Here is a 24262-nt window from a genome sequence, read left to right as displayed (position 1 = left end):
GTTTTACTCAATGAGACGAAAATAGAAAAGATATTTTAGGATGACCCAGAAAGCAATTTATATTTTTGAGTCCTGACTTTTACGCTGCCAACTGCGCTTCCGGTATAGCAGACTTTTCATTTATCTACCGTACTATCTAATGTCCTTTTTCAGTGCGCCTATTTATAGACGTCTAAATTGTATTTGGGTTTTTAAACATTTCTTACATCTCTCTTAAAGACTTATACAAAAACAACAGGTTTGTATTATATATATATATATATATATATATATATATATATATATATTTTTTTTTTTTTTTTTTTTTTTTTTACAAATCTAGTTACACATTTCTGCGATTTTTAAAGGTGCACACTAGTAATTTTACATCACTATAAAAAGCTTAAGAAATTAATACTTTTGTAAAAAATATATTTCAGATGGAGTTAATGAGATGATGAAACCGCTCACATTAGTAGAAGAGGGGGTGGGGGGTCGCCTCATGGGGGCGTCCATGTTGACTAAATGTAAATAAAGTATTTCTTCAATTCTTCCTAGATGACTGCCATATTGACCAACACAACATTGAAAAAACATCTTTAATGGCTAATGTGTTATGTGAAATAATAAAGTGGCAAGATATATGATGGAGAATGGACGAGTTTCATTTTAATCTTTCGCCAATTTACAATCAAGCCACCAAAATGATCACAATCCTTTAAATTTATTTCCCTATTTTCTGATTCTGCACAAATCTTACAGGGTGGACAAGCATTGGTATCCATTTGTGTATTCGTTCTTCTGTACACTTCAAATAATGAGCTAGAACAGCACGACACCTGGCACACACAAACCTCAATACAAAGAATTGAATGAGTAAACACAGAAGTCAGAAGAATCAATGTATCCCTTGCTCATTTATGGAAATGGACTCACACAAGAAAGAGCACTGTATTCAATACAAGGAAAGGTCACCTGTTACACATGGAGTGAATGAGATGTTAACAACTACGAGGTCGATCGGGGAAACCCGTTTAGGCTAAGGGATTAAAATCGTTAACTATATTCATGTCTGTATGTGCTTAAAATGTCCATACAGCTACATATCTGTGTAGAATATCAGATTATTACTTAGTGTTAGCTAAATGTACCCATGGATGCAAATATTGTTTTAACCTTTTTCAGAATATACAATAATGAAATGCATTAAACAGACTGACAGTGTAAGCTCTTCACATACAATACATCAAAATTAAGAGATTCTACATTAGTTTCCTCTCACGACAGAGTGCAAATCAGATGCTTCACGACATATTTTAAGGTTAATTGCTCTTCTCAACACTCCATTTACATACACAACCCATTTCCCCTTTAACAAAAAATCAGCTCACAAAAAAAAAAAAAAAAAAAAAAACTAGTGATATAAGTAGCTTTAAATATTTGGAATGTGAAATAACAAAACAGAAACAAAAAATGTGGTCCAATTATTTTCTTTGACAACACAAATAAAAATGTCCTTCATTGCATTTTAAGGAAAATAATTTAAAACACGCAACCTTTTTTTTATTTTTTTCTTTATAGAACCTTGTGTGTAGACCACAGTAAGCTAGTAAGGAACTTAAGGAGAGATGGATGGACAGCTGTGGGCAGGAGGGCTTTACATGCCATAGCCGAAGCCTGGCTGTGCGGGTTGACCGTAGCCGGTCGCCGAGGGGTATCCGTAGCCGTAAGGCTGCTGTGGGGGTACTGCCACATTGGGACCTGCAGTGAGCATCAGCTGGGGTGTGCCTGGGAAAAATGAAAAATGGTTGAGCATTATTACAAAAACAATCTACATCAGGTTGATCCTCTAAGGTTTAGTATGCAGTTGTAAATGATCTGATATCAGACATCCGCATTTGTAACAGTAGCTGTGTTTACATCGGATTAGTAGCAGTCGGAATAAAAAATAAACAAAATAAAAAGTCATATGTAACCATGTCAATCGCAATGAAAATTGCATTTAGAAAAACATTTTGATTGTAAGAGGTGGTTTAAACCTTTTCTAATCAGTTTGACAGGAAATATAAACACTTGACTGGATTAAAAACTGACAGTGGAAAGTTCTGCACACGTGCAATGACGTAATGACGCACAGAGCTGCTGCTGCTGTTGTTGAATATAGTCGTGTCAATCTAAAAATCTCTTTTCACTTATTGTCTGTGGAGTGCAGCAGGACAACATCCCACCAGTGCTTGCTTCGGACTTAAGACGCCTTGTTTTTGGTGCGGGAAGGGGCGTTTTTACTGCTTAATAAATTTAAGCACCATGGCGCAAAGCTTCATGTGCTCGTTGTCCTGAAACATTAAGGGCAAGTTTACATGACAACAATATATTGCATTGTTCCGAATAGAAGACGATATTATCAAGATGTACCTTTTGGAAAAAGGCTTTTTTAAATGGGGGGGTGAAATGCTGTTTCATGCATACTGAGCTTTTTACACTGTTAAACACTTGGATTCCCTTCCTAAACATAGTCAAAGTTTCAAAAACTAATGTTGGACGTTTGATAGAGTATTTCTGTGTCAAAAATACTCCTTCCGGTTTCTCACAAGTTTCGGAGAGTTTTTTTTCGAGTATGGGTCTACTTGACGTTAAAAGATCGGAAGGTCCTTGTATGGGCCGTACGGGCTCTTCTCCCGGTAGGGTGCGCGCGCGCGTCACTAGCGCGAGAGAGGAAATGCATGCTGTAAACAGTCTCTCAGCTGCAGATCCAGTCGTCCGTGAACACTAATGTCGGTTATAGTCCGCGCCGCGCTCCACTTCATTCCTCCACTTTGACATTAAGCGACTTCAACGCTTCAGCACAGCATTCCGGGAAGGCAGCGCTGCATTTGAACCGATTTGAACGCAGAAATGCTTCAGTCGCATCACAAAGTGGATCTCCACACTCCAAGAAGTGTGTTTTTGACGGAGCCGTCCCAGCGATAAAGGTTCGGTCCTGGAAGCAGCCGGTAAGTAAAAATGCTTCAAATGTCTGTGCTGTGCTTATCGTCGCGTATGTAAACATCAGTAAACAACACGATCGCGTGCTTCGTCATTCAAATGCACTAACGGACTTCATTGCTGTTCTATGTAACTTATAACGTTACACTACTCTGACGTGCAAAACCGTTTTGCTTGCTGCTAAGGTTTGGTCGCATACAATAGTCCATAAACTGAATCATGTCATGTTGACAGGCCTCTAAATACAGTACTTACCACAGAGACGGACGTCCTGCTGTTGCTGTTTCTATTTCAGCCTCCGAATTAGATTCTGGATCATATCTATTAGCTGAGATGATAGCAAGGGTTTCTCCACGCTTGAGGACGTCACCGCTTTGCGCATATGTCATTCTTTAGCTCCGCCCACACGATACGCCTCCAGGCGCTCGGTTTTTTCCGGAAAGACTCGGTACAGCCCATATTTCTTTTACAAATATAATAAAACGAAAGACTTTTCGGAGATATGAAGGATGCAATACTACTCTATAGGTACTCAAGATTGACATGAGATTGACTGAAACTGAGTGTTTCACCCCCCCTTTAAGAACAAATCTTATATGCTATAGAGACATTTTTTTAATTAAACAAATGCTTTTATTTGAAAATTATCATGTCGCATATTTTCATGTTTCATATTTGATTTATTTTATTGAAAGTATGGTAAATACTGGTCAAATTTACAAACAACTACATATAAAAATAAACACTGTTTTGAATACCATAAAAATAACCCATAGACCATATGAATTATTTAACAATTTGATTGTCCGTCTCAGTGTAAACCATGTAGTCCACCAAAATTTCATTAACAGTAGAATAATCTGGGTACCGTCTTACGTTTTAAAATCACATACGGGGGAAGTAGGGCATGGAGAAATCCATGAGGTTGTGCCTCCACGCGGTCTCCAGTACTCACCACACCGTATTTCTTGGCACACTCTTTACAGGTGGGTTTTTTTTTTACATGTAAAAAACCTAGATCCTTAATATAACGGTAAGTCGACCCATTTTTTCAGATGCACTTCTAAGAAATAACATTGTCTTATAAAAATGTTCACGTACAGGCGACAAAGTTGTCAAAACGAGCCCTATTTACACGGATAGGTGACAACGATGAAAAAAATATAATATTCGTGGCAGGCCAGTAGTTGGCGGTGTCACTTTGTAAAGACTTCACGCCTATAGACTGAACATGTAATAAGCGTGCGCATGGCATCCATGTCACTGCTTTTGTAGTTTAACACTGAGACAATAACAGTATAGTTTTCAAATAAAATTTAAAGGCCCTCAAAACGCTGTTTTTGTGTGAATGAACAGCCAAAACGCACAAGTTTCCAGTTTTTAATTCAAAACAGTGCCATGTAAACATATGGTTTTTAAAACAAAGAATAGGATGATGGTTCGTACGTGACAACCGCGGGAAACTCAGTATCTGTAATGTCAAGATTAAATCCGGTTTGAAGCTTGGGACATAGAAATGCCTAATCACTTTATTTAGCGTTCATGTAAACACTACATTTGGATTCATCAGTCAAAACAATTTAATTCTGATTTAAAAGTTGCCTGTGTAAATGTAGTTAGTGATACTGTGCATATTTGGTATTTTGAGGTTACTGTATATATTTTTAAGTGAAAAATAATACATTATATACGTAAATTAAATATAAAATTCATACTTGCTATTTAAAGGAGCACTATGTAAATTTTCCATCCGCTAGAGGGCGCCTATTCAAAACAAAGGCATAGTTTGATGATGCCAAGTTTGAGCGCAGAATCTTAGGACGTGGTCTTCACTTAACAGGCGGTGGAAAAGAATCAGACAGGACTCTAGCAGAAATCATGTTCATGGATGCAGTTATAAACGTTACTGTAGTATGAAGCAGAGCAGGTCCAAATTTTGAAGGAGCTGAGCAAGGCTGCTGGAGAGATTGTTAAAAAGATGAACGCAAAACTTTCCCCGCGAGCAGCGGGAATTTTATTATGCCACAGTTGCGGTGCCATTTCCACTTTTCCGGTCATGAGTATAAGGTGACGCAGCTCTTATCATATATCTTATCAGATACATTTAAGTGTGTTTAAAATTATGTTATGACGTTACTGTGTGTTCGCTCAACGGCTGCTGTGACACTTGTTCAAACTGCTAAGAGTAAAGCGTTTCTGCCCAATAAAACCGGAAACCGAGCGTAACGCCGATATGACGCAATTGACAGGCGACTCTCTCACGTGTCCTGGTTCCTAGGTTAAAATAGCAGTTCTCTCACATTTTACAAATAGTTGGAAACATTTGGGATATTGTAATTACTCAACTGAACAAAATATATAACACTGGCCTAGTGGTTTTTGGATATTTTACTGAAAAATGTTACATAGTGCAACTTTAAACAAAACAACAAAAACAACCAAAAGCTAAAACACAAATACACAAAACAAAAAGGCTAATTATTTAGGCAATAAGTAATACATTTAATTTAAATTACAGTTCAAGGCAGTAAGAGGAGCTTACCATAGACAATTGGTTGTGCCTCCGTGAGCTGCTCTTCCTCTTTCCTCAAAGATTCAGAAGCATCCAACTTATCAACCTGAATGAAGAAGAGCAAGAAAAAAGGACAAAAGAGGAAAAGTGAGAAGTATTCTATAAAATACCCCGAAGAACGGGGATAATGACTGATGGGTGGGACCATTCATGGGAGATGCATAAAGCCAAGCTTAATACAAGGTGCACACGCTCTCAAAGCAGGTCTCAGGGCACAAGCTTCTTACCAAGGCACTCCATACCCCACCACTAAAATAAGCATCCTATTACATACTATTAGTCTATTCACAAACTATTAGTAATCACGGACACTATGGCTTTATATGTCTTCTATGATTCAGGCAATAACAAGAAAGGACATGGTACTAATAGTAGATGGTCCCCCATACAGTCAGTCAGTATCATATTATTTAACAGTGCATATGTAGAAAACAGAACCCTCTTAAGGTGCGGTCACATTAGTGAAATATCGGTGAAATTTCACAGGGAAAAGAAGTCTGTTGTCAAGTGTATCAAAGCATAAATCAGCAAGCAGCTTTCTATCGGTCAATACAATAAATTCTAATGACCAACTAGACGTGATGCAAAATCTGTGTGGAGAAATCTTTCATCCTCACGTTAAACTACAAAAAGCATAGATTCATATTAATATGACTGGATTTCGTCTCAAGAAAAATTCGCAGAGTAACAGTAAATGTGACCACACCTTCAGTCAAACGATGGTATGTGGCAATAAATGCTGTGTGAATATTTAAATGGGAGGACGCAGTTCATTGGATAGGTTCTGTGAAAGATGCCCCTGTGAGAAAAAGAAGGGTCACTGCAAAAACTATATAAATGAAAATTTACTTAAGTCCTATAGGCGTCTTACCACCATGAAATAACCAAAATTGTAAACTGATAGAGCTGATGACCAATAAGTAAAAGCCAAGTTACAAAGGGTAGTCTCCTGAGTGTCTTACCAATCCTTGAGTGATTTGAATTATGACTTAAAGGGACAGTTCACCCAAAAATGAAATTCTGTCATCATTTACTTTCATCCCATAAATTGTTCCAAACCCGTATACATTTCTTTGTTCTTCTGAACACAAAGAGAGATATTTGGATATTTTTGCCCCCAAGCAGATCCCCCATTGTACCATAGTAGAGAGAAAAACTATGATAGTGAATGGGGGGGTGAGATCTGCAAGGTTACAAACATTCTGCCAAATATCTTCCAAATAGTGTTCAGCAGAACAAAGAAATGCATACGGATTTGGAACAACTTGAGGCTGAGTAAATGACAGATTTTGGGTGAGCTATCACTTAAAAGCAATAGTTCACCTCAAAAGTGCAATTCTGTCCTTATCACCCTTAAATTGTTTTAAATCTGTATAATTTTTTTATTTTTACCATGGAACACAAAATTAACAATTTTGAAGAATTTTCAAGCTGACCTTTCTCATATAATCAACATGAATGGGGACTAGGGTTGTCCAAATGTTTTTTGTGTGTTTTTTTTAAAGTAACCGTGGTTCTTCTGAAGTCAGATGATAACTCTGTATGAGGAACCGACTAAAATTTGACTTCTGTTGTACATTTTATTTTATGGAAAAGAGCACTTGGAATATTCTTCAAAATGTCTTCTTTTTGAATTTCAAAGGTGAAAAAATGACACCCTTTGGAATGATTTGAGCCGAGTACATTTTTTTGAGTGAACTATCCCTTTAAAAGTTAAAAAAGGCATTTGGGTTCAGTTCTCTACATAGAGCTGGTGTCAACATTTCAAAGTTAAAGAGTTATTTTGTTGAGTAGGCTTTAAAGAGATAGGCAGGCCAAAGTTTCGTTGAGAGGGAGAAATCATGCCACAGGTGTAGTTTGTTATTCCTATGTTAAAGAGTGCATGAGAGAAAGGCAGAGAAAGAGTGAAGGTGTGACGGGTGAGAGATGGTTTATTTAGCCATTCACGGCTTCCAGAGGCAGGCAAAGCCAACAGCCATGAACCCTGACCGTCAAGGGTGCTACTAATATGGTAAAACACATGCTTGTAAAGTATCTAAAGCAAACAATGGTTTTATTTTTGTGAAGGACCACACTTTCTCATAGCTGTCGCTAGATTGTAGCTTGAAAGCAAATCGAGCAACCATGCACCTCTTAGTCCGAGACAAATAACATTCAATTCTGTACTAAAATAAATAAGATTTGTGAAAATGTGGTCTCTTCTTTTTGCTGTCATCTAATGTTTAACATAATTACCTACAACTGAATTAGCTGATGAACATTAACGATCTATGATTTTAAATTTAATGGGTCGACAATGACGACAATCGACGAAATGACCGCTTAGTGGCGTCCATCAGCTAATTCCAGCTTTCTAGCATCTACAGGTCTGAGGCGAACTACCACAGCGTCTGGCAAACGAATGGTCAGTAATCTAGAAGAAACTCAAGGAAAGTCTAGTTAGAGTGTGTATTTAAAAGCAGCAATGTGACATGGGAGGGAAGAACTCATGCAGATTCTTCAAAGTTTCAGTCTTCCAAACTACAAGGGTTAAAGATGGAATAAGAGTGAACCTTCACCTTTTCCTTAATTGCATCAACCTGAAAGGAAATTTAAGAGTGGCAGCTTAAGAAAAAAAGCAAACTTAACAGTCCAGTATTGCAAAAAGCAGGTAGAGAACAAATGTTAAAGGAAAATAACAGCGGGAAATCATAGAAGATACAAATCAAATGTCCTCCCTGTTACTTCACTAGCTGTTTAAATGAATGAATGGACATTACCTAGTGTAACTATGAATCGAAACTCTTGTTGTGGTGATTAAATATTCTTAATGAATAAATGTCTGGTCTGAAAATGTTCATGAATGACAGAAGATTTTAAACTTCCACGAAACGTAACATGCAGCAGCACATGGAAAATGAATTCAAATTATCCATATACGGAGAATTCTGTTCCAAAAACAAGCAAGCAGCCTACATAGACAGCATTTTAAGGCATCGTATACACTTAAATATATACACATATATGTGTACACATTTAAAATTTTGCAGTCAATAAATAATTTTTTCCCAAATAAATTAATAATTTTATTCAGCAAGGACAAGGTTGATCAAATTTGATAGTAAAGACATTTTTTAAATGTTAAAACCAATTTCATCAAAGGATCCTGAAAAAAATGCACTGCGATATACGCAAAAATATTAAACAGAATAGGGGAAACTGCAAAAACGGGAGTCAAACAAATGATTATCTTCTTAAATGTATGACAATTGGACTTGATAGTGTTACAACTTACAACCTTACAACTCACCAAGGAACATGGACATTGACATGTGGCCAGGAGTCAGGTTCCTTTACATTTATATATACCGAATTTCAACACCAGGGAAATACATAAAGCAAAGCCTGTGAATGCGTAATCTGCCAGACAACACTATAAATACAATATAGCCATATCTAAACTGGGATGACCACTTATTTGTATATACACATATCACCCAGGCCTAAAACGTAGGCATTATAGACATAATATTAATGATTTTATTACTTTCTATGAAGCTGCTTGGATGTAATGTGTATAGTGGAGCGTTATACAAATACATTTGACTTGACAAATCAAATTTCACAATTCATCCATGGATATTCTAGTTATTTCAATATATATTGTTGAAACTTCTAATAGTCTATTTTATTTTAGATCTATCTATCTATCCATCCATCCATCCATCCATCCACCCATCCATCCTTGCTTTGTGAAGAGAAAAATGTTTGTCTAACATCTAACCATACCCATCTGTAGAACAGGCTCATCATGAATGGATGTTTTAATAAATGCTCCCAAAAACTTTAGTTACGCAGAATATAAGATGGTAAATATTTAATTGATGTTTTTTTCAATACAATATATGACCTAGGGTATGATTTGACCCCAAAATTCAACATATCTCTGACACAAAACGGAAACTGCAAATGCACATTTGCTGAAGTCCAGTTGATGTGAATTGCAGTGATTCATTTGTTTCTCTTTTCTGTAGCTTTCAGCAGTCTGTAAAACCAATGCCACCACAAAGTCGTTTTGACCCACAAAGGGTGTGACCGCAGTGACTTCCGCCTACTGTGACGTCACGTATATACTATCTATATTCATTTTTCATAATGTACATTTGTGATGCCTAAACTTGTGGCATTTTAAACTAATTATTTTACCTTTAAGTCTTTTATTTTTTTATTTACTTGTAGAAAATACAAGATTTTAATATCAGGGTTTATCAATGAAAAATAAAGAACGATAGAAATGTCCTAGAGAAATGTTTGTTTTTTAGCAAACAGGTAGGGTGACATGTATTTTTGTTTAATAGAATAATGTGTTGATAGCTTAGGAACATCCTAAGTTCAAACTTTATTGGAATATTTGCGAGTCAAATTCAGTAGAAGGCCACCGCTCCATGTAGCAGCTCACAAGGTTTTGGAACAGAGCTTAAGTATTTCCACTGAAAAAAGGCTTGTTTTAAAGCAAGGGTCTTCAATCAGGGGAATTGAAGCGCCGTAGGGCCAATTACAATTTTAAAAATGTTTTTGCAGCAGTGAGCAATGAAGTCAATTACAGTCAAGTTTGTTGATCTCTTGAATGCAATGGCCAAACAGAGACATTTAATTCATTCAAAATCAACTAAAAACTATGGATTTTTTGTTCAGCGATGACTTCTAAATACTCGCAAATCCTCTCATTAACAAAGACACGATGTAAATAAGAGAGAGATTCATTATATGCAGTGTAAACAAATGTATTGATTTTAATGGAGATCGCAAACTGAGATGCGAGACAACGTTTTAGTGATTTTAAAGAGAGCGGTCTTTTATGTGCTTTTGTGGCTATATACATTTAGTTTTTCAGGCTGCTAAGAGGACCGGCGGCCAATTACACACTGCAAAATTTCAGAAGTGACATCTACATATAAATATGGGATTCACTCTCGAAATTACTATTGATATAGTGATAACAAGCAAGGGAAAGTAATGACTAAATAATCTAATAAATAAATAAATAAATAAATAAAATATCTCATTATACATTGCTATTCTTGTTATGGTGGAGCGGATGCTTACACATTACATATGCACTTTACGAGAAAACCCTCACCTATTTCAAAAGCTCAGTGATTTGATTCTTAATTGACCATTTTTAGTTTTAGTAAACATTAAGCTAAAGTTAAAGTAAATGTTTAATTGTCCTAGTAATGTTTAATCTTACTAGTAAAATTTTAATTTCTGACTCTGCAAATCCGTTAAAATAATCAACTGTAAACAACTATGGATTTTTTTTCACAACATGTATGCTTGCTATGATACATAAATCTCAAATTTTAACAATGAAAAGTAACATACAGACAACAATGCAACATCAATAAAGTGCATAGTTCTAATCTACCGTCTTAACATAACTATATGGTTGGTTTTGATGATATCGAAGGCTATAAGCTTAATATGTAGCTCTGTTTTACACATTTCGTATTGGGGGTCCCTGCTCCATGTCTCTATTGCCTAAGGGGTCGCTGCCCTGAAAAATGTTGAAGACCCCTGTTCTAAAGCATCCATCATCCAAAACCGTGTCTGCCATCAGACCCAGCGGATCCTCTGGATGGGGGCTCACCTTGGTGAGGTACTCCCTCATGACCTGGATGAAGTAGGGCATGGAGAAATCCATGAGGTTGTGCCTCCACGCGGTCTCCAGCACCACGTCGGGCCTCAGCAGGTCGTAACAGGTGAACAGGCAGGCAGCAAAACACTCTTTCTTGTCATCCTGCAAGAACCACTGCAGCAGCTCCTCCGCTAGCTCTGTGTCCTTTGACTCTGAAGCGTACTGCATCGCGTCCTGTGGAAAAGTAAAAAAAAGGAAAGATTCAGTTAACTGTCCTGCCAAAAAATATAATGGCCTATGTGGATTGAGATTTTCAAATTGGGGTCAGAGGGCCTATTTATTTATTTACTCTTTTTTTTATAAATAAATAAAATTTGATTACAATAAATACTTTTTATTTTATTTTTATTTTTTTATGTGAGGTCCCTCACAAATCACATTCGGTGGTCCATGACATCTAAACTACTGAAAATCCCTGGTATAAGAGACGGTTGGCTAAGGGTGAGACCTTGTAGAGTTTGTCTTTCTTGCAGAGCTCCACGCTCTGCTTCCAGCGGTTGTTGCCTTTGAACAGGTAGGCAGCGATTCGCCTGAACTCGATGAGTTCATGCTTCTCCAGACTCTGAGCCAGAGATATGTTGTCGAAGTTGTCGTAGGCATCGATGGATGTACGCAGAGCCTATGGGGGGAGAAAAAATACCAAGAGGTGATAGATTGCAAAGCTTCTAACCAAGTTTAGAAAATAACAGTCCGGGTCCGAAATTGTACATTTGATATATACCTGATAGTCCTCCTCTGTGATGAAGAGATTATTTAGTGCCTCATTTACAGCCTTGTTGTTGTGGTTCTGTACAGATCTCAGGTAAGGTTTCACCAACGGCAACTGCTTGACCTAAAAGAAACAAAATCAAAAGGATTAGTTATTTCCTGGTAAGAAACAACCAACTGGTTGTAACAATAAAAGTTTAAGCACAGTACCTTGCTGAAAAAGTTGACGGCACGAGTGTGGTCAAGACGTGGGGACAGTACGATCAACAGGTCGTTCAGTAACAGCGGTTTAAACTCCAGGTAAAACTGCACGGCTTTGTAATACAGCTCAACGTTAGCCACCTGCAACAAAAAATTACGAAAACTTTTTTTTAATGAATGTGAGAGCAAACTAAGTTTGAGCAAAAACCAAAAGTGTAACAATACCTTGGTTATGATGTCCTTGAACTGGCTCTCTTTCCAGGCATCTGCAGGATGGTTCATCATGGTGATGATAGCATTGTCATACTCCTCATATTTATCATACAGGAATACTAGCTCCCCCCACAGGTGAGCCTGCTCAGCTGCCCTCAAAACCTAAACAGATACATCAAATGTACTTTGTTCCATCAAATCAACACAGAGATATGCAAAATACATAGAGAGTGCCTAAATAGAGGGATATTGTGTGCTTATTTTAAATGATAGATTGTTTGGCCCCACAAATATTAACTCCACTTAAATCAATCAGACAGTGACAGAACAGTGTTTAGTTCACTGACCTTGGGAATGTTGACTCTGGACCAGAAGAGCTCTAGGTGCTCCCTCATCTTCTGCGGTTTGAATTTGGAATAGAGGATGGCCAGTTCTGTGAACATGCCCATGTGAGCGCGCTCCAACCCCAGCGCCGCCTCCAGCATGGTGATCAGTTCCTCGAAATAGCCACGGTCCTGATGGAGGAGGAACAAACATCAATCAGCCCTGCTGGACTCCAAGATGGATGGATCCACTAAGGAGGTTCTTTTAGGGCTGGGCGGTATATTGAGTTTGTACGATATATCAATTAATTTTTTTATAAACGATATTGAATGAGGCAATACCATTTATATACCAATATACAGTAGCTATTACAAATGCTTTTGAAAAATAGAGAAGGAAACAGAGTGAGATGCTGCGCAGAAAGTGCATAAACCAATTTGTCCTAAATCAATCAATCAATCAATCAACTTTATTTATATAGCGCTTTTACAATGGCGATTGTTTCAAAACAGCTTCACAGTGTTAAACAGGAAAATATTGCAATAAAATTTGAATTGGCTGTACAGTCGTTCTGGAGAAAACCGTGATGTCATCAGCTTATTTTAATTTATCATATAGCGGCAATGTTTGCAGATCAGTATTATAGTTTATAGAATTAAATAAGACCTAATTAATTAATTTCATTTGTATATTTAGTTGAATAACTTGGATCATGGATCTAAACATGGCACATGCTTTATATTGCGCCAGGTGTATGATAGGGCTCATACAGCCACCCCAATTGTCTGGAGCCGCCACTGGGCCCATAGTCTATGTTTTTGTTTTTAATTTATGTTTTATTTCTAGTTTAGTGAATTTAACTTGTGCTTTAAGAAGAATTCAAATGTTAGAATGATTTGAACCCTTTTTTGCACATGGTGACAATTCACAATTAGTCAGTGTTTATTGGTTAATATCAATTAACCAATCAGTCATCATTAGCCTTCAATATGAACATTGTAGGACAACATTGGGGAGAGTGTGAAATAAATATTTTTTAAGTTAATGCAGAATTTTTTATCCAAATAGTAAAATGTAGAAAATACCGAGATATATACCGTAAATCGCCATTCAGCCCAAAAATAGAGATTTTTTTTTTGGCCAAATTGCCCAGCCCAAGGTTCTTCTGAAAGCAAAAACTAAAATGTTCCTCCTGGCAAATTCATTTCCATGGTTTTTCAAGTTGTTTGTGTTTACTGGATAAGGGTTTTAAAAAAAGCAAACATCATGGCAATTATTATACTACTACTTTTGTTATTAATCCTATAGCATTTATAGTTTTAGATATTTGTAAATTAAATTTTAAACAATATTTTAATATTTCCAGGTTTTCCATGACTGTAAGAATCCGGTTAATATTTCAGATCAAACCAAATAAAACAATTCTGAGCCTAACCTGGTAGTAGTTGATGAGCTCCTCAAGTTCATCAGCATGAACGACAATATGTAATCCACACATCTGAGCCAGACGAAACTCCTTCCCATCCACACAGGCAAAGCAAACCTACGAGCAGAGAACATCTTTGTCGCTAATGTACCACCACGTCTAAAAGGTAGAATATTTGTTACAGAAGGAACGTGCAAGAAATCATCTCAGAATGTATAACCAAACCTCTTTCCAGGTCCTTGTGCTATTGGCTTTGCGGGCGCCATCGACAGCAGCCTGATACTCCCCAAGATGCACCAGAGTGGAGGCCAGACGGCCAAAGTTGGACACATTGTTATAAAGTAGTTTAGCTGCGTCGTACATCTTCTCGTCATAGCATCGGTCACCAACCTAGAAAAAGAGCAAAAGAGGTTATCAATCAGATATTCAAAAAAAATGCAAGATAATTACTTTTTATTATTGAATTGCAATATTTACTTTTTAATAAAAAATGTAATATTTATTTTCAAGGGCTTATTTTTTATATTTATTTTTTATGCAAAACACTTCAATTTAGAACTTTTTTCTTTATATTTGAATAATTACAATATCTAACAGCTGCAAATTACAAAAAAAATTACATATTGTTTCAAATATAAGAATGTTTTTTTTCTTAGAAACACAAACGGGTTCGTCTTATGTTCAGGGTCTAGACTTTTTCATGTCAGTAATACACCCACAACTATAGGTGGCGCCAAATACGCATAAAACGAATGTGCCAAGAAGTACGGTGTGTCAACGTGTAATATCAGAAGATCAAGAGTGCAAAAAAAGTAGTGTAAAAAATGCAGTCATGTAAGAGCCGCGTGTTTGCGTGCCTCACTGACGGGACCAAACTTCTCCCGTACGTGATTTTAAAATGTAAGACGGTACCCAGATTACAAAACTACACTAAGAATGTACTTCTGCTGTTAATGAAATGTTGGTGGGCTACATGGTTTTCACTATGAGACGGATAACCTAATTGTTAAATAATTCAGATGGTCTACGGTTGTGCCAAAAAGTGTTTATTTTTAAATGTGATTAAATGTTTTAATCTCATTTACCAGTATCTAAATCCACTTTACCAGTATCTACCATACAAATTTAAATATAAAAAAACATGCAATATGGAAATTCTTACAAAAGCCTTTTTCCAAATGTACCTTGAAAAAGGGGGGGTTGTCTTATAATCAGGATTGTCTTATACAAGAATTCATTATTGGCCCATTTTCACCCATTTGGTTGCATTTTGACCCTATTCATTTCTGACCTTTCAGCAAGTAGGAGACTCTTACTTGTTGAATGTGTGCATTGTTTGGCCCATTGATAAACTCCTCCAGTTCAGCTAGACGGTTAGTCTTGGCCAAGGCAAAGATCAGCTCGGTCTCTACATAAGATTCACGGGCCTTTTTGCGAGCCATCTGCAGAAACTTGACCAGATCCTCCCAGTTTCCTGAGGAGAAAAAATTGAGAAAACAATTAGTAAACTATTAGACCATTTTCCACATTTATAAACACCGTACATTGAACGCTACGGATTTAGTCATGAATCGGGCACTTTTTATTGGTTCTTACCGCTTTGGGCTGCAGCTTGTCCCACTTCCATGTAGGCTGAGGGATCGTCAGCTTTGATGTAAGAGTCAATGGCCTCTTTCACCAGCCCCTTTTGCAGCTGTGCTTTAGCCAGCTGACTCCACACGGCCGGCTCATTACAGCGCTCCGCAAACTCATAGGCCCGGTCCAAATTCCCAATGTGCTCGATAAGAACCTAAATTCAAGAAGGACAACAAATGATTTGAGGCTAACAAGGCCAGAAACAACTGCATTCTTTTACTTGTGTAGAATATATTTGAGGTCATAGAGTTAAGAGATAAGATGTACCTGCACTGCTGATGTGTTCACATCGAACTTCCTGAAGATCGCAAAAGCCTCCTCGAAGAGCTCATTGCTAATGGCGATGTTAGCGATGTCCGGGGCGTCGTAGTTGTCGAGGCGGTTGATGTACTCCATGACACGCGTGCGGTCAGCTTTGATCGCCGTTAAGATCAGAAGGTTTTGCAGGTTCCTGGGACACAAATAATGGAAAAGCAAATGTTTAACACCACAAAAGGCATTTATGGAAATCATTTTGTCATGTCACCTCATAAATGTTTCTACCAGATGAAATTACCGGTGTTCGCTGAAAACGGAGTTGTCCAGGACGATCTTCTCCAGGAGCTCAATGAGTTCATTGGGTAGGTCAGCAGTCATGAAAGCTTTGACAGTAACAGAGACTTCTTCAGGGTCCTGGGTCTCAGAGAGGGCCGTTTGCACAACCTGTCGTGGGCGGGAAGATAAACTGGGTTTAATCTTTATATTTGAAACACTTTTTGACATAACTATAAATGTGATGAAAATCAATGAAATCAAAATAGGTCCCATTTTCTTTTTTTAATGCATAAACAATACTATTCTCTTTTTGAAAACGTGCTAAACAAAGTTCCTTTTCTGATGAGATCACTAATCCCTCTTATTTTTTAGCCCCTCTCTTTCAACCATTTTGTTACATTATCCAATCAATCCTCAAAGGATTTTTTTAGGTGTTCCTACATCGGAATGTGGCATTAAGGAAATACAGATTGATGTTCACTTCTATGTCTTTTACTAATTTGCACCTGATCGATTAGGGGTCTCCTGTAAGGGTTGCTTTCCAGAAGCACACTAGCCCACAGCTCAGGGTCCTTACGACGCACAAGATATCGGGACAGACTCTTGAAGAGCGAGTTCTCATTGCAAACCTACAAATGTGAAACAAACACACATTTACAGCAATGTTTTTCCATTTTAGACACTGAATATACAATGAACACACTCGGAACAAAGCCACTTAAAATATTCCACTGCAACAAATACTAAAACAAAAGTGTCATTGTTCCTTACATGGATGAGCTCTTGGTCACACTGTCCTCTCTCATAAGCCACACAGGCCAGATGGGGGTCCCTCTTTTCGCAGTACTTGCCCACCACGCGGCTGTCATAAAAGGGGTTCTCTCTGAGGAAGCGCTCTGGGTTGTTGTTGCTGTCGATGTAGATCTTAGCCAGGGCATTATGGGTAGCAGGTTCCTCACAGCCCTCGTGGATGCGTGCCTCCAACCATGGCAGAAGCAGCTTCAGTCTGTTATACAGATCAAAACAGTCAATGTTGGACCAACAGCCAAAATCAGCTAAATCAGACCGACAAAACACTAAGTGCCCAATATTATCATATACTAATATGACTAAGATTGGTGATAGACCAATCAATCAACCAATATTTGTTTGCAATCATTGTGCCCATTTAGCAGATTTACAGAAGTGTTATTATATACAGTACATTCTGTAGTGTACATATGTACACTACATTCAAAAGTTTGAGGGTCAGATATATTTTATAATGTTTTTTATTGTCTCTTATGATCAGCAAGGCTACATTTATTTGATCAAAAACAGTCATATTGCGAAATTGTATTATTTAATCAATATCTTTCTATTTGAATACATTTTAAAATGTAATTTATTCTTTTGATGGGAAAGCAGATTTTTCAGCATCATTACCCCAGTCTTCAGTGTCACATGATCCTTCAGAAATCATTCAAACATGATGATTTGCTGCTCAAGAAACATCTATTATTATTATCAATGTTGACAACTATTTTTGATTTTTTTCCCCCATGTTTTTTTAAGAAATAAAAATAATTTATTTGAAATAGAAATCTTATGTAAGATTATAAATGTTTTTACTTTTACTTTTAAATCAAATTAATATTTTTTAATGCTTTTTTGAAAAAAATAAGTTATTTAAAAAAATATATATATATAGAACAGAATAACCGTTTCTATACTTCCATAAATTGTACTGTCTAAAATATTTGACTCATTTGTTATCATTTAAATTGCATCAGTATTATTTTGACCATATAATTGTCATTGAAAGAACATCCCTAAACAGTGACGGGGTGTCTTAAAGCACCAGTGTCGAACCTGTTTCTTTTCTCCACTTCGGCCACGAGCTCATCAGTGGAGAACTGCCCTCTGACAACCAGAATAAGGTTCTTAATGACATCCTCAGAGCAGTCCACATCCAGCAGCCCTCCAATCACCACAGGTAAGCGGCTGGGGTTCACCTGACAAAAATGGTTCATCAATCAATCAGTCATCACCACCCACTGCTACAGGAACAAAGAGCCGAGATGATCACTTCATCACAAGAGTATCATAACCAGCCCTCAAGTACCTTCTGAACGTAGATCTCAATGTACTTCTGCAGGTTGTTACGGTACAAGTAAAGCACAAGGTCGTGGACAAAGTCAAAGCGGTCGCAGACAATGATGAGAGGCAGCTGGTCGGTCAGTTTTGCTTCCTGTTAAAGACAAGGTCAATTATTGTTTTTAATAACAATGCACTATTAAGATGCTTGTCAAATGCATTAAAAGAAATTCAAAACCCCTTAGACGTCATACTTTGAGGAAGTTCTTCACACGCTCAGGATCGTAACAGTTGCTCTCTCTGCAGATTCTCTCCACTTCTTTGATTTGACCAGTTTTACAGGCAGCCTGGATGTATTTGAAGTGAACCTCTGGATCCTGGCTGAAGTTCACAATGGACCCCAGGAAGTAGAACAGTCCTGCAGAGCAAATTATAATACATACTGCTCTTTACATCTGATTCATTTCCATGATTCAGTTCAAACTGACCATTTCACATAATCAAATTAAAACGATGTTCAATAATTTGTTGGCTAGATCATTCAAACTCACTTCATTAGTGTTAAAATGTTGTAAAAAATAAAAAAAAAGGGATGTACCGATATTAAAATTCAAAATTATCCCAACAACCCATTGATTGTGGTTTGTTGTGGCTCATAACCAATAAATGTCTGATATCAAAAATCTTTTTATCAAAAATAAAACAAGAATAAATTAGAATGAACAAAATATAAAAACACTGATAAATTAAATATTCTCTAATACGCCAATAACCAATTTTGTACACAAATACCATGTGTGTATGTATGTATATATATATTTTTTTGTTTATTACTATGTGGTGTTATACTGGTGAATATAAATTAAAAGTATATTATTATTAATTATATGAAGAAAAAAAAATGTATTTATGGTTCATTGGCCCTGTTCCAAATGGTACACTGAACACTCGCAGTCTTCCTAGGAGTCTGTGATTTCATAGCGTAAAAGTGTGCATCGAGAGCACATATCGACCGCAAAGGGGGCACTCATAAGCACGCTTCTGAAACCTAAAATGATAAATGCACACCCTACGGCGTGTGCGCGTTCTGCCTTAAAAGAGCAGTACATGGCAGCCATTGTAAGTTCACAAGGCCAAAAGTCCATATGAAGTGTGCCGTTTGGGACAGGGCCATTTACTTTAACTAGATTTCATTTTTATGTATTGTATAAGCATGGATTAAACATTCTGAATCTACTGTTTGTTCAAAATTATGGTTCCTCTGATTGAAAAACAAAATCATACTGCCCTAATTTCAGAACATATCAATTGTGGTGTATTAAAACTGATTTTAGCATTGTTACCCTCGAAGCTCTTGAAGGACTCAAAGAGCTCTGTGAGCGACTGGGTGGAGAGCTGCTCGTGATACTTGGAGGCTACCTGGACGCAGATCTGGAGGTTTTGCCTGATGTTGGCAGATAGCATGGCTCTCAGACACTCCAGAGAGTCCTCCACAGACAGAGAGCCAAAGAAGTTCACCAGCCACTGCAACCAGAGCAGAACATATTACTCCCCATTAAAAACAATGATCAGGTGTGTGGACCAGATATGTTATAGACACCCATCAACATCAGAGGCCCTGTTTACATCTGGTATTAAGATGCGTTTTGGCTGATCGGATCTCAAGTAGATGATGAAGACCGTTTACACCTGGTGTTTTAATTTGTCTCTTTTGTCCATTTCGGTTCTGATTTCTTCGAGGGGTGGGTATATGAGCAGGTAAACGCATGTTGTTGTTTTTCAGATCAGCAGTCTTTTGTGGCCGTTCGAACACATTCGACCTCATGAGTGTTTACACTACAAAAGCAATCCGTTTGAATGTGTTTCGACTACCTCTGGAAATGGTCAAAAGTGGACAAGCTCAAAAAGTTTTTAACCAAAACTCATCTCAATACAAGCTGTAAACAGCGCAGTGTGTTGGTAAACTGCAATGTATCCAAATGAATGATACAGTAGCATCAGGTCCAAAAGTTCCAAGCAGACTGTGGGCCTTACCTCTGGGTTGAGCAGGTGCGTGTGAACCACAGCCCGCTTGATGTCATACAGATCAGTGTAGTGCTCCAGAGCTCTCTGCAGAAGACCCGCCTTCTCACACAGCTGAGCCACATGCGCCCGGTCATAGTGAGTGAACATCTGGTTCCCCAGGATGGCATCAGCCACCTGAATAAGACAATATCATGACAAAAACCACCTTAGAAAACAAACCTTTGCAAAACAGGTCAATATTTTTAAAAGTAAGCAAGGTGTGTGTTGCTGCTGTTTGTAGCGAGCACCTGTGGAGCATGCATTAAATTCATCTCCAACAGACGAGTCTGCAAAGGACCCTCTGTGGGGCGGTTGTTCTTCAGGGCATCCAACAGGAAAGAAGTGCACTGCTGGATCAGGTTATACTCCATAAACACATCCACAATCTGTAGGATAAAAAAACTGTTAGTAAATAAAAGAAATACAGTGCTGCAAGCTGCAACTAAATCGTCACATTTAGCAAACCATTTTTGCTGCAGGAGGGACTGAATTGTTAGAGGTATTGCACTACTAATTTGTCTAATTGATGAGTGCTGCCATTTCGGTTCTATCAGAAAGATCCAGCTAGGCTTTTAAATCCACAAATCACCAACATTTACCATGGTGTTACTGTAGAAACACTAACTGTAACCATGGTATTGTGGCATAAATGTAGATGTGTATTAAATATAATCAAGGAATAAAGGAATGGAATTACATTTCTTTTTATTAAGCTATGCCAGTTTTTGTGCATTTATATTTAAACTAAATAAATACATGTTTAAGCTACTGTTTTCATAATACCATAGAAACCAGTTACTTTACTGTGATAGTAAGGTGCAATGCATCGTTTTACCTGTGATTATCCTCATCTACAAAATGTATGACACTATAAAAGACCATTTTACATGTTATAGGTGTTTGATTTGGGTTTTTTTGTTTGTTTTTTTCAATGAAAAGCTACTGCTACAGTCAACGAGAGATACTTCCATTTCTGAAATACAAAACATGCAGCATTATTAATATTGCATATGCAGTAGGGCTGGGATAAACGATTATTTTTTAAACGATTAATCTAGCGATTATTTTTTCGATGCATCGATTAATCTAACGATTAATTTTTCCTGTCCGATTCGGTTAAGATTCGATTCGATTACCGATTATCTCCCCATTAATTGCCTAATAGCAATTTATACATGTTGATTTAATTATCTGAATGAAAAAACGAATTCCTTAACATTGCAATATATGTTTATTGCTCTTAAAATTCCGAAGTAAGACTATACAAGAGCAATGCATTCAATAAAACTTTGAAAACATAAAGTAGGCTACACACACACACACACACACACACACACACACACACACACACACACACACACACACACACACACACACACACACACACACACACACACACACACACACACACAAATAACTAAGTATTAACCTACAACAAAGAAACATATTATACGATTTTTCTATGTATGCAACTCAGCCTACAGGCTATGCCCATCGATTAAATATCAACAAGTTGGTTAATCAAATCCAGGGACACACTGCAAGCGTGAGCGTCTCGGCTGTGTGGCGTGTCCGTTTTTGTTTCGGCTCCCTTGTTAACAGGTTGGAGTTTGCACATTGCCTGTGACGCGCGGAAAACGCGTGCATGCTAGAAATAGAAGAGCGCCTATTTTTCACGCGTGTTGGGAGCGTCTCCAGGCAAAATAGAATAGGAAAAGATGTTTATATATCATTTTGACACGAATACATATTATTAAATTACATTTTCATGTTTGAAAGTCTGTAGGTTTACATAAATGCAGATATAGGCCTAATTGTAATAATAAAAAACGACAATTATCGATTTTGAAATATTGCAACTGTCAATACAGAACGAAATATTCTGTAGCCTATTTTGCCGTCAATACCATAGATATGTGGCTACTGCCGACATTGTCTTTGCTGTATCAGTAGGCTATTTATGTTTAACATTAGGAATAGGGCTTCCCTCCGCATCAATAGCAGCAGCAGCGCCGCGTCAGACACGCTTCTAGTGTGCAAAGGCAGAGAAAACGCCACGCAGCCCCGTGGCTGACCCGCAACAGAAACGCCACGCGCATCCGCGGCATGACAGTGAAAACAGTTACATGTAGAGTGCATTATGGGCGCCAATATTCCGTTTAAAACCGGAATAGTCCTGGGATGAAACTGCTCACTTAGAGGATGGATACCCTCGGTCACATCAGCGCGATTAGACATTGAACATTTTAAATTTAAAACAGCTTATAATGTAGGTAACGTAGCCAATGTGTCCGATGCTTTCACTTGATGCAAACGTTTGTTTTTGTGATTAAAATACATCAAATATTACCAAAACATCTGTCTTCCTGTGTGCAGAAATTTGTTTATGTAGCCGTGACAACAAAACGCGTGCGCGCATGCCTGTGATGCTCCGTGCGCACCGCGCGCCAACCCCATAGACTGTGGCCAACCCGCAAGCCTTGCACTTCTGAAAGTCTGAGGAGCCACTCGTGTTGCAACCATAGATATAAATAATATACTTAATTACATAATATACTTTATTATGTACATCTATGGTTGCTACTACTCTCCGGCGCCGCCATCTTTATTTTGAGTCTGACGAATCGACGCGCATATTTTGCGTCGACGTATTTTTTGCGTCGACGTCATCGATGACGTCGACGCGTTGTCCCAGCCCTAATATGCAGTGCTACCAAACTGGTGCGACTGCTCTCAAAGTTAGTCTGGAGCCCTGAATTATCTTTTTTTCTCCATGTTATGTAGTAATATATAGAGTCCAAATTTAACATTTTATGAAACTAACTAAATACAAGCTATACATCAGAGTAAATGTTATATGCTCTTAGACCTGAGTGATATCAGCCAGAGGTTCTTCATCTTGAACGAGCATTTGGGAGAACTGCAGGCCTTGTTCTGGACTGATCCGCATGACGTTCCTCAACAGGAAGATCCAGTCTGGAGTGTAGCCAACCTGCACACAGATGGCCACACATTAGAGGATGGAGCTCAAATTTGAAATCTCTCACACAAATAAAGCAGTTTACAGTGTTAAATATATTGCCAGGAAACACATTTCAACTCACCTTTTTTGCATACAGTACAATTTTTTGGAACTGCCCAGTCTCTGCAAAACACTGGATCACTTTGTTGGGAACGTTGGCTCTTAAATAAACGCTAAGAGCAAGAGTTGGATCCACAGACTTCACCAAATCACCCAATTCTTCCGAACACTCCAGCTGCAAGGGGTGAAAACAACAGGTTTTCATCACAAAATCATAAGCGGGGAATCATCAAAATCATATTTTTGGAGCTTCAAAAACTCGGGCACTATTCAATGCCATTACAAAGCTGAGAAGAGCCAGGATATTATTTAATATAACTCAGATTATGTTCGGCTAGTCATGTACACCTAGGATGGCTTGAGGCTGAGTAAATTATGGGATCATTATTTTTTTGGTAAACTATCCCTTTAAGTGATACATTTGTCTGTCATTTTTTGTATCTGATTTTGATGTATTGATGCTTTGGTTATACTATATGTTTAACTATCATGCCAATAAAGTATTTTGAATTTAATACAATTTTGGATCATCTATTGCTACTTATTTATTTTCAGAGGAGGATGTACCTTATCTTCCTTCAGCCATTTCTCCAGGAGCTGTTTGCGGCCTTGCTGCAGGACAGGCCTGCAAAGCTCCAATGACTCAAACTTGTTCAACTGGCCCTGGTCCAGCAGAATCCCAAAGTACTGCAGTAGGGGAGAAGTCTGACCAGGCTGGGCAGGAACACTCTGGAACCGACGGATGGTGTCTGGGGTGCGCAGGATGCCCTACAAAACCCAACAGCC

General features: G+C 37.8%; 1 protein-coding gene across 2 annotated transcripts in view; it reads right to left on the bottom strand.

Annotated features, from left to right (window-relative positions):
• Window positions 1-625: 625 nt before the first annotated feature.
• The window catches only part of cltcb (clathrin, heavy chain b (Hc)), a 34678-nt gene continuing 11041 nt past the window's right edge, over window positions 626-24262 (bottom strand). The window contains exons 8-33 of one of the 2 annotated variants that reach the window (XM_067451123.1): window positions 24044-24244; window positions 23499-23651; window positions 23264-23386; window positions 20643-20780; window positions 20365-20529; window positions 19674-19854; window positions 18585-18748; window positions 18359-18484; window positions 18106-18248; window positions 17026-17260; window positions 16761-16883; window positions 16277-16422; window positions 15988-16171; window positions 15682-15874; window positions 15402-15559; window positions 14311-14475; window positions 14095-14202; window positions 12683-12850; window positions 12348-12497; window positions 12132-12263; window positions 11935-12045; window positions 11662-11832; window positions 11166-11387; window positions 8095-8115; window positions 5507-5582; window positions 626-1767 (exon numbers count right to left, since the gene is read on the bottom strand). In XM_067451123.1, coding sequence (XP_067307224.1) covers window positions 1637-1767; window positions 5507-5582; window positions 8095-8115; window positions 11166-11387; window positions 11662-11832; window positions 11935-12045; window positions 12132-12263; window positions 12348-12497; window positions 12683-12850; window positions 14095-14202; window positions 14311-14475; window positions 15402-15559; window positions 15682-15874; window positions 15988-16171; window positions 16277-16422; window positions 16761-16883; window positions 17026-17260; window positions 18106-18248; window positions 18359-18484; window positions 18585-18748; window positions 19674-19854; window positions 20365-20529; window positions 20643-20780; window positions 23264-23386; window positions 23499-23651; window positions 24044-24244 — 3888 coding nt within the window. In that variant the 3' untranslated portion in view covers window positions 626-1636. The remainder of the gene's footprint in view (window positions 1768-5506; window positions 5583-8094; window positions 8116-11165; window positions 11388-11661; window positions 11833-11934; window positions 12046-12131; window positions 12264-12347; window positions 12498-12682; window positions 12851-14094; window positions 14203-14310; window positions 14476-15401; window positions 15560-15681; window positions 15875-15987; window positions 16172-16276; window positions 16423-16760; window positions 16884-17025; window positions 17261-18105; window positions 18249-18358; window positions 18485-18584; window positions 18749-19673; window positions 19855-20364; window positions 20530-20642; window positions 20781-23263; window positions 23387-23498; window positions 23652-24043; window positions 24245-24262) is intronic. The other variant, XM_067451124.1, reaches the window with a different exon arrangement.

This window comes from Pseudorasbora parva, chromosome 8 (assembly GCF_024679245.1).
Source record: "Pseudorasbora parva isolate DD20220531a chromosome 8, ASM2467924v1, whole genome shotgun sequence".
Lineage (NCBI taxonomy): Eukaryota > Metazoa > Chordata > Actinopteri > Cypriniformes > Gobionidae > Pseudorasbora > Pseudorasbora parva.
Note: the sequence above shows the minus strand (reverse complement) of the source record. Positions and strands in the feature narration are given on the sequence as shown.